Source organism: Hippocampus zosterae, chromosome 14, assembly GCF_025434085.1.
Source record: "Hippocampus zosterae strain Florida chromosome 14, ASM2543408v3, whole genome shotgun sequence".
Taxonomy (NCBI): domain Eukaryota; kingdom Metazoa; phylum Chordata; class Actinopteri; order Syngnathiformes; family Syngnathidae; genus Hippocampus; species Hippocampus zosterae.
This window is the reverse complement of record NC_067464.1, coordinates 6551872-6562077: the sequence shown is the minus strand read 5'-3', so window position 1 is coordinate 6562077 and position 10206 is coordinate 6551872. Positions and strand designations below refer to the sequence as shown.

Below are 10206 nucleotides of genomic sequence, written 5' to 3'. Positions count from 1 at the left end.
AAAACCTGTTCTGAGTACGACTGTCCGTGTTAATATGGAGTGGGGGGTGGGGATAAAGAAACACAGGAAAACTGTGTATTCAAGATTATTTTTAATATTATTCATATGTATACTTTAGGCTTTAGAAATATAACTATCCATGACAAAACTTCCCACGGGGGAAATGGTAAGTTTGCCCTCCCCAACCCTGCCCGGCATCAAATCGATTATTACAATATACACAGTATGATACAGAACACATTTCAATCTGAACACAATATTAAAATAAATGTTCAATAAAGACTTTTAATAGTTTTTTTCTCTACTGTATTAGCCATCTGTGAGTTGTGAGCACAGCACAAAAACATGTAAAGCCATTTTTTTTCATCTGATAAACCAATTTAAGTGCAAACTTTCTCTCTTGATAAAGACTATAATTGCAGCATCCAGTTTTTAACTTTTTTTAGGGGAAACAGAATGAGGACGTTAAAACAGACCCCTGCCCTCTTTTTTTATTTCCAATAGAGTAGTACTAAAAAAAAAGTATCAGTGCAAAAGTCATTGGGTTGGAAATTAGGGAGACAGACATAACGGATGCAACAATCCCAGATGCTCGCTTGATCGTCAAAGAAAAAAAAAAACGTCTCCACACAATTTCAATAACCCTGAGCAGTCTAAGCTACACTTCTAGTTTACTTTTTTTTAATGTGTTACAGAACCATTCACTCAGGATGGGTATTGACATGGAGCCTTAACATTTTCTGTTCTAAACTATTAAAATAAGTACAGCAACAGTCAACATTGCACTTCCCCCCCCGTGATGCGGTCTTCCTATAAGGCATAGATGGGCAATCTTTTTCCGAAGCTAAAAAAAAAAAAAAAAAAGAATGGAGGACAGGGTGAGAGTACATTTGCGGTTAAATGTTTTTGTTTTGGGGAATTGCATGGGATGCTGGATCAATGTTCAGCCGGGCCATGTGTTTGGCCCAAGGGCCGCAAGTTGCCCACCCTTGCTCTAAAGCAGTGATTCCCAACCACTGTCAAATTTCATTTAATTGGTCCAATATGATTTACGACAAATAATGCATCATCCAACTAGTTCTAATATTAGTGGGCAAGTTACAAATTCATGCAGGGACAGGTAGATTCGAATTTTTGTTTTTACCCCCCCCCCCCCCCCAAAGTGTTTACCTGGGTATAATCTATGTCTGATATTTAAATGTGCGTAATAATCTTGCATTTTAAAGTGGGGGAAATTCTGAAAAAAAAATACAATAAAAATAATTTGAGAAGAGAGCAAATATTTCTTCACGGCACAGAATATATATTTTCCCAATCTAGAACAGGCACCTTGGCTCAAGGAACATTGGGAAACACTGCACTTAAGTGAATGCAAAATAGAAAAGGGGGGGGGGGGTTAAAAAAAATAGGACAAACTTGCAACACTCGCAGAGGAAGTGAAGAGCAGCATCAGACTGTGGCTTGCGTGGGTTTATGTCTTTAGCAGCAGATTTATTGTGTGGTGGGCTGGCTATACTACTGTTCCACTGGGAGAGCTGGCTTGGTTTTGGGAGGACAATAAACCCTGGAAAAAGGAAAACAAAAAAAGGAGATTTGCATTTGGGAGAAGAGGAAGAAATTGGAGGAAAAAAGAAAAGGATTTCACAAAGTGCAGCAGAAGGGGGGAAAATGCGTCGCTTCTGGTTCACGGAAATGAAATTTGAAAAAAAGCAGCCATTTTGGGAGCACCCCCTATAGTTAGTATTTGCCTATTCAAAAAATGTTTTTTAGAACCTTGTCCTTTGTTATTCGTCGGACAACCTCAACGCCTTTGTTATTCGTCGGACAACCTCACCCATTTGGTTTATGTGCCAAAGCACAATGCCAACTGGTGGCCTCCTGGTACCACTGCTTTGGGAAGCTTCATTATGACAAAAGTAGTTCTCGGCTACCATCTCCTGGCAATTATAAGCAATCACAGTTAAGTGTTAACCTTTTAAGGGTAGGCCTTATTTGCAGAGTTCGGTAATTCACAGAAGAACAAGGTCCCGATGCAGCCTGAGTGGCGGGGTTCACCGTATGCTTCAAATGCAAAGGACCGATTGTCGGATGCCTCCAAGGATTCCCCTGAGCAATTATGCCACGGGGCCCGACCCGACCCGATCCTCAGGCGCGCGGTCAACCCCCAAGTCGGTCCGAGCCAACGGACACTGTGACGTTCACGAGGTTTTACTTTTGCTTTTACAACTGAAATGACGAGTTACTAAGAGTCAAGATTTGAGGGAATTTTATCATGGCTTAAAAGCACTTTTTGGGGCTCCTTGTTCAAATCAAATCAGGAGGGAGCGAAAAAAAAAACAAACAAAAAAACTACAAAGCCACATTAGATCATAATGTAACTTCGCACAGCCTTGAATATAATGCGAAATGTTTCATTTGGATAACTATGACGACATACAGTACATATAAAAAAATAGTTTTTGGGGGGTGATGAATATTTTATCAGCTTTTTATTAATATCTCAGATTTTTTTCTTTACGATTTGTGCATTGAGAAACTAGGAGACACTTTCAATGAGAAAAATGAAAACATCACTGGCTCAGCCCTCACCCCCGCACTGGGTTTGCTGGAAGTACTTTTTTTCAAGGTGTCTTTCTGCATTGAAAACAAAACGACTGAAGCAGCGAGCACATGAGGAAGTGCAGACACGATTGTTCGGAGCAAAGTGGCTGAGCGGACTCACGAGCGCACTGAAAGCAGCGATTCCCCACCACTAAACTGCAGGAAGTTAGCCAATATCAGTTCATTGGTTCGAAAATGCTGATTTATTTGCTATAAATAATGCATCTTTGTTCATCTCTCTCTACCGGCGACAAATGGACACACACAAAAAATGAAATGCTTTGCCACTCAATGGCAGACTGTGCATCCGGCAGAATAATCGCTTTTTTGTCAACTCAACAGGCTCGCATTACAGAAGTACTTTTTTTTGTGAGTATATTGACGAAACTATCAATTAAGTATACAGTGAAGCCCTGCCAATTCACAGTTAAGGAGAATCTTGAATGTACCACCCAGTTTCCCGCGCAATAAAGTTACGTCTGAAAAATGTCGGCCTTTTGGGACCTTGTCGTGCCGTAGTTTTAATTTTTCAATGTGTTGAAAAGGCGTTTCCTTTGCTTGAAGTGGGTGAAAGGGCTAATCGACGTCTCCATTGCAGATTTTCTCCCATGACGACTAAAACTCGAGCAGACACAACTGAAATTCTCATTCCTCATACTAATGCGCTATGATATCATGAAATATGTATTTCAGTAGCGTACGTATGGGCATTTCCTTGGAATGTGCAAAAGGTCATCCTGATTGATGAGTCGGATGGGCCATTCATAGTCTTGACTAAAACGGCGGCGATGAACAGGGGATCACTGTATACGCTCTTGGTGACCCGAACACTAATAAAGGTTGGAAAACACCACACTGAAGGATGCGCTAACACAAAAGGACCGTCTCTCTCGTGATGAGGCATCGATGCAGTGGGGAGCGAAAAAAGGCCGTGTGATATGCGACTCATGTCTGGAATTGCTCCGGGCTCGTCGGTGACGACCCGCCGCCTCCGGCCCGGGTAGAGAGAGACACGCTTAAATTGGCCCTGGGTTAAAAAGAACTTACCACTTTGCCTGGCCTGGCCCATGTGCAAATAAATCCCTCCTGACAAGCAGTCACTAAGCAGTCCTCTAAAAATATGAGCACAGTCAGCCTCTCGTGCGCTATCTTTTTACAGATGAGCGGCTCGAGCAGCGGCACGTCCTCCATGCGCGGGCACAGCGCCGTGCCCAGCGTCTTGGCGGCGTCCGTCTTGCTCTTGGTCAGCACGTTGAGCTTATCGCTGCTCTTGCTGCTGATGTGGCCCATGCTGTGGTTGCGCTTGTGGTCCTTTTCGTGGTGGCGCTCCTTGCGCTCGTGCAGCGACAGCGTGGCGAACTTGCTGACGCCCGTGGCGATGGCGCTGTCCACGATACCGCCGCTCGGCTTGGTCGTGTTATTCGTCGTCGCGGTTGTGGCTGTCGGGGCGGTGCTGGAAGCGGTGGAATGGGGCAGGCTATTGGAGCGCGGCAGTGTACCGGAGATAGAGTTCACGCCGGGAGTGATGGCTCCGCTGGTGCTTCCGTTAGTGGCGTTGGTACTCGAAGCGAGGATGGTGGAGCCCGGCGGCGGGATGGAGGCGTTCATCACATTGGTATGCGTCCGAGTCCGTGAAAGAGGCAAGTGTGGGAACAGAATGTCCTCTGTGAGGTCCCACAGGCACAGCTGAGTGTCCTGGCCCACTGAGCCGAAGCGGTACGTGACGCTGACGGGCCTGCTCTCGGTGGAGTTGCGCTGGGAGAGTCGCGACTGCGTGCTGTTGGCGCGGTCCCGCCCCGAGTTGGCCACCTGCTCCTGGAAGTCCTCGTCGCTGCCGCTGAACTCCAGCGGGTCGCTCTCTTCCACGCTGGTGGTGTAGTGGTCGAAGGCCACCACGCTCACCCACGACTTGTGGCCGTGGCCGCGCGCGATCACCCGGCAGTCCAGGAAGGACCACACGGTGACCAGGTCGTCCTCGCCGCCCGCTACGATGTACTTGCCGTCGGGGCTCCAGGACACGCACAGCAGGCCGCCGAAGTAGCTCTTCATGGTGCCGTGCAGCTCCACCGCGTCAAAGTTGAACACGCGCAGGAAGCCGTCCTGGCTCACGCACGCCAGGAACTTCCCATCGGGCGAGAAGGCAAATTCGTTGAGGGCGCCCTCGCCCACTGTCCACTTGAGAAGGGGGTTCCGCGTGGATTTGCTCTTGCAGGTGTGCACAGAGTAGTTGTCACCCTGCTTAAGGAGCTGGTAGTGCGGCGCCGTGGTGCCGCACGTGTGCTCCACGTTGTACAGGTACATGTTGCCGCTGGCGTGCGACACCAGGAAGAGGCTCTCGGAGCCCGGAACCCACTTCACACACGTCACCCTGGACTTGTCTATTAGTCTCTGGTTGGAGGAGGAGTGACACAAGGACAGGATAAGAACATCACAAACCAGTTAAATTTGTCTTCATTTAGAAATCGGTTGCAGTTGAACAACACGCCAAGAATTTCTTTCACAATTAAAGCAGTGCAGACACATGAAGACAACTGGGCCATGGAAACATATCTAGAGGGGTGTCGAACTAATTTTTGTGTGTGTATTTCTGGGTTGCATTTTGTTAACTCGCGGGCATTATGTTTCCCAAAAGAACTTTGATGAGTAGCCCGTGGGCCTGTTCTAAAAACAGCTCACCAGTGATGGGACATGATTTCCATGATTTCCAAATGAAAGTGCCGATTTATTGTAATTAAGTGTCGCACATTGATATTTATCATTTTATTTAGGTAATCCAGACTCACCGCTGTACCAGTCACATCAAGCACATTTCTGTGACAAACCTGAGCAATCAAGACAGTGAAATTAAATAATCAGCGAAAAGCGGGCGTGACGCCATGGGGGTGGGAGTCTTTAGAAATTAATGCCGTCAGATGCTGGGATTTTAATGACTTTCCGCGTTTCTTGTTAATTTAAATGTGATTTCATGCTGAATGTTAAACCATCGCCTCTCACGCACGCCATTTTCAATGAGCATGGACTTGCACGGCCGAAGAGTGACATTGCTCATGAAGAATACGTCACAGCAAATAAACAAATTTGACTGCGTGGTGTGTTTTGAACCGGTGCCAAGCCGCGGTGGAGGGCGGGCTTTCCAAACCCACTTTCCCTTCTAAATAAATTGGGTTGAGGAATCTAAAGGAGCTTGAAAACACTTTTAAAGACATCTCATTAATTTTAGCGCTTGCACTAGGCCATTCAAACCCTGCTTGAGACCCTATAACACCTAATATTATTAAAGTATATTTGTCGACGGACACGCACACAATATTGGGAGCATAAAATGACTACAATGGTTCCTCTCACCAGTTACGCGTAATAATTACCACCCTGGACAAGAGAAATAAACAGGATGGCTCGATATAATCCATATAGTCTAACGAACTAAATGAGATCATTAACACAGCAAAAGCGCCCTCCACACCCCAATTACCTCCTCATTGAAGAGCTTGCTCGTCTCCTTCTTGATGGGGTCGATGAGCTGCACTTGCCCGGCAGAGAAGCCAACCAGGAGCGACACACTCTCGGCTGTGGCGGTGAGGTGGTTGAAGTCATGACAGGTGGGCTGTGTTCCCTTGTAGATGCGCTTGTCTATGGGCTTGCTCAGGTCTGCAGCCTGTGGAGAAAGGTCGGCACACAACGTTGGTGACTTGTGATAAATTCTGAAAGTGCGGTAAGAAACAAGGTTGATGACCGAAATTATGAAAAGCGGCAATGGCTAATTTTAGCCATAATAAGGCATTTGTACATACTGTATTTTCAGCACTATGAGCCGCTTTGGATTACAAGGCGCACCTTCAATGAATGGCCAATATTAAAAGTGTTTTCATATAGCGGGCACACCGAATTATAAGGTGCATAGAATAGAAGCTTCTATAGTGGCTGCGGTTGCGCTCTGAATCCACTAGATGGTGCTACGCTAAATTGGAATACAGTACAATACAGCGTTATTTATATCGAGCCTTCACAACTGCTGCAGCTGGAACAAAGCCATGAGAAGTGGTCACAAACACGGACATGAAACATACGAATACAAATGGCAGTACAAAACAAATAGACAAAGTTAAGAAGACAATTGATTCAAAAACCTCGTGGGCTTACGTCCCCATAGCTACTTGTGTCCATGTGGTAGCATGGGGTTTTGGCGAAGAAAGAGGTTACACACTGAAGGATTTTTTTTTTTAACAGCTTTTATTAACCTTAAACGTCTCTGCTGTGCGCCTTTCCTTGATATTCAGAACATCCAAGCGGCTGTAAATTCCAGCATGTGTGACTGTTTTATTGGAGGATAACGACATGCATCCCGCACAGCATCTCCGCTGCAATTTAGCCGTCAGCTGACATTCGGTTTAAGGAGCACACTTGTCAGCCTCAACATGCACCGTCTAATAAAGAGCTTGATTAACACTGTCGACAAGGTTTTACGTTTAACATGTCTTCCTTATGTTGAAAAGCGCATCAGATATTATAAACATCTTTTCTTCATTCCTCTACTTTATCTCAGAAGACTTTTTCTCAACACATATGAGCATATTCAAGGTAACCATGTCAATTTTGACACAAGCAAATATCCTCAAAACAATTGCCCACAAAATACCAAACTGTAAAGAAAATTGGCGCATTTGTCAACTCAACTCTTTGACAGTAAGCAGTACACGGCACAGTGAAACAGTGAAATGTTCAAAAAAGGATTCACACGATTAATTGCCACTGCCCATTGAAGTTTACTGTCAAACACTAAACAAGTCAAATTACACGTTGTGTACTGAAAACAAACAAAGCTAAGCGTTTGCTAGTTTCGTCCAAATGCTAATATACAATGGACAACGCACAAACCTTCAAGAGACGTATCCGAACACAAATGGTGGAAAAACACGGACATTCAATATAACAGTACTCAGTCATATATTCTTTATCCTCTGTGCGGTGCGACGCAACATAAAACCCATTGGATTGATTAAGTGGAAGAAGAACTGCTTAATGTTATAACTGCATGTTTATAGTCTAAAGTAAATTATCTTTGAGTGCTGTTTTTTGTTTCAAGGCACCTTCTGACTGCGGTATGACTGCTGTCCTTTAAGTACATTCACACTAATGCTGTTTTAACGCAAGGTCTCCTCGTGACCCATAAGTTCAAAGTTCAGCAGCTGCTGCATGTTTCTGTGGGAACCTGTCCAAGTCCTTTGGAAAAACAGACAGTTCGCAGGACTGTTTCAAACTCCCCTGTGACCGCTGTCTCCATTGTCCTATTGAAATATACACGTACACAACTTGGACTCTTATCGTTTCGAGAGTCCCTAATGATCTGATATTGACGTACCGGTCGATGTAGGTTGCTTTGTAAACACAAACAGCTCTCAGGACTGTTTCAAGCACCCTCTTGAATACCAGGGGGTTGCATAAAGAATACACACATCACGCTGTACAGTTTCGATATTCCCACCATTTTCTTCGATTCAAACCTGAAATCCCTTCTAGTGGACAACAGGGGCAATTCTAGGGGAGAGATGCTCAGCTACTGGCTTTGCTAGATCAATGAAACAGTTTTGTACATTTGAATGTAATTCCATTCCCACGTTGATGAAAGAGAAGCGGAACACTTTTTGGTCATGGGCATCCAATCAAGTTAGCTTGTGATTAGCAGCTTGGCTTTCATAACAAATACAAAGGGCATACTGCTAGCTTCTCCCTTTCCAATTCAGGACAGCAGCGCTGCCTATGACCACCTCAAACAGTTTCTAGCCAGAAAAGAGCTTCAGCTAAATCCTACCTGACACAAACCGTGACTTGCAATTAAATTCTGCAATAATATGGATTGGTAATGATAATATATGGTACCGAGTGGGAGATGGTAAAAAATGTTCCACATATCCTGGTATATGCCAGGTTATGATTTACAGTGTACTTGTCTGTATATCACTTGAAGGCAGCATTTTCATCTATGCAAATAAGGTGCTCAGAACCCAGCCGGGGAGAGATTGAGTGGTACAATTACATTTCACCAAAGTACTGTAAGAACTCACTTCTCTCGTCTGTTTAAAAGGACATGGGTTACAAAAAAGCTCTTACATTTTAGGGGTGCTGGGATTCAATTTAGGGATCCTTGAGCACCCCCCTGTAATGGGCAACAAACGCCCATGGTGGCCCAAATTCGACACAGAACAACCACAGCTTTAAAGCACGTATAAGTGAGTGACTTGAGTCATCAAATTTCAGAGCGAAAGGAGGACATTTGCGGCACTTCAAATTGTGTCAAATGTTCAAACGGGTCAAATCTGACGATAAGTGAGAGTTAAGTCACACGTTTGGCGACTCTGTCCTCCCAAAATCCGCTGAGCTACAAGCTAAGTGGCTAGCACCGTTCATTCCAATGATAGCAGTGCTAAGTGGACACCTGTTAGAATGTGGGGCGTCGACAGGTGGTACGCAGTCGTCGCCAGTAGCAACCTCTACGCAGCTACTTTTAAAACCGGGATAACTGACATGGAGGTACCATTAAAACACGATTAATAATACCGGTTCGACGAAGGAATTTCGACCTATGGCCTCGAAGTAGCTTGTGAAGACACTCACACCGCTAACTAGTTAGCCCGAAGCTAACTAGCCCAGTGGCTCCTTTTGAAAGTCACACACCCGCCGCAGTCGCGCTCAGAAGCCGGACGGAAGGTTCCGGGTTTGGGCAAAACGAAGTGGCGCTACCGGGGAGTGTGCTTGCCATGGCAACGTACCTTTCGGACACCTTTGTAGATGTAGAAGTAGAGTTCACGGCCCACATTGAAACAGATCCTGTCGCCGTTGCCCGACTGGTCGTTGACGTTGACGAAGGAGACCTTGACCGGGTTGGAGCCCTGCGAGTTAAAAGGCACTCTGTTGGGACGGCTGTATTCGGAGTGTGTGAGGAGTTTGTAAACACCTTCCCGAGTGGTGAACTGAGTTTTGATTTCGTTCATCTCCTTCCCTCCTCCCTCCGCCGCCATCTTTGAAATTAACATTCATCCCTTTCCTCCAAGCCGGATCTTAGGCAAAGGCGAGGGCGGGAGAGTGACAGCGGTGGTGGGGAGGTCTTTCTGGCGCAACCTTTGCATTTTGCGCGCAACTTATATTGATAAAAGCTTTGTGTAATTAATATGAGAGGACTGTAATTATTGGTTTTGCTTGGGAGACGCAAATGTCCAATAGAATGTATTTGGCTACATTTAAGAAAAGTACGTTTGTTCGAAGGAACGTCATGCTAAATCGAGAGTTATATGTTCATGTATCGTTAAATAAAACACCCCCATTGTTACTGGACTTTGACTTGACTTCAATGTCAATATTCTCCATTAAAATGACTTGAAATTTCATTAATTCACCAAAGCCTAAGAGATCATTTAGATTTTCACGCAATTATTGCATGCCAAAAATAAAAATATGTCGAAAAGACAGAGTGCATGTATGAAATAAAATGTACTTTTCAAAACGTGGCGTGTTTCTTGCCGTTCCCATGTTCTTTCCTTTCTCTAACTTATAATGTTCCCTGACAACTTGTTTGTGTTCTTATTTTGCACGATTTAACAAAAACGGTTA

The 10206-nt window shown here is 44.9% G+C and overlaps 1 protein-coding gene across 2 annotated transcripts; it reads right to left on the bottom strand.

Annotated features, from left to right (window-relative positions):
• Positions 1-76: 76 nt before the first annotated feature.
• On the bottom strand, positions 77-9684 carry wdr20a (WD repeat domain 20a). Of its 2 annotated transcripts, XM_052086288.1 has the most exons (4): positions 9369-9684; positions 6074-6256; positions 3649-4989; positions 77-1564 (listed from the first exon to the last, which is right to left on the bottom strand). In XM_052086288.1, exons 1-4 carry the CDS (start codon positions 9630-9632, stop codon positions 1511-1513), a joined length of 1842 nt encoding a protein of 613 aa, XP_051942248.1. In that variant the 5' UTR covers positions 9633-9684; the 3' UTR covers positions 77-1510. The 2 variants fall into 2 exon arrangements, with proteins under 2 accessions (XP_051942248.1, XP_051942249.1); XM_052086289.1 differs by lacking the exon at positions 3649-4989 and having other exon boundaries at positions 9369-9677.
• Positions 9685-10206: the final 522 nt, after the last annotated feature.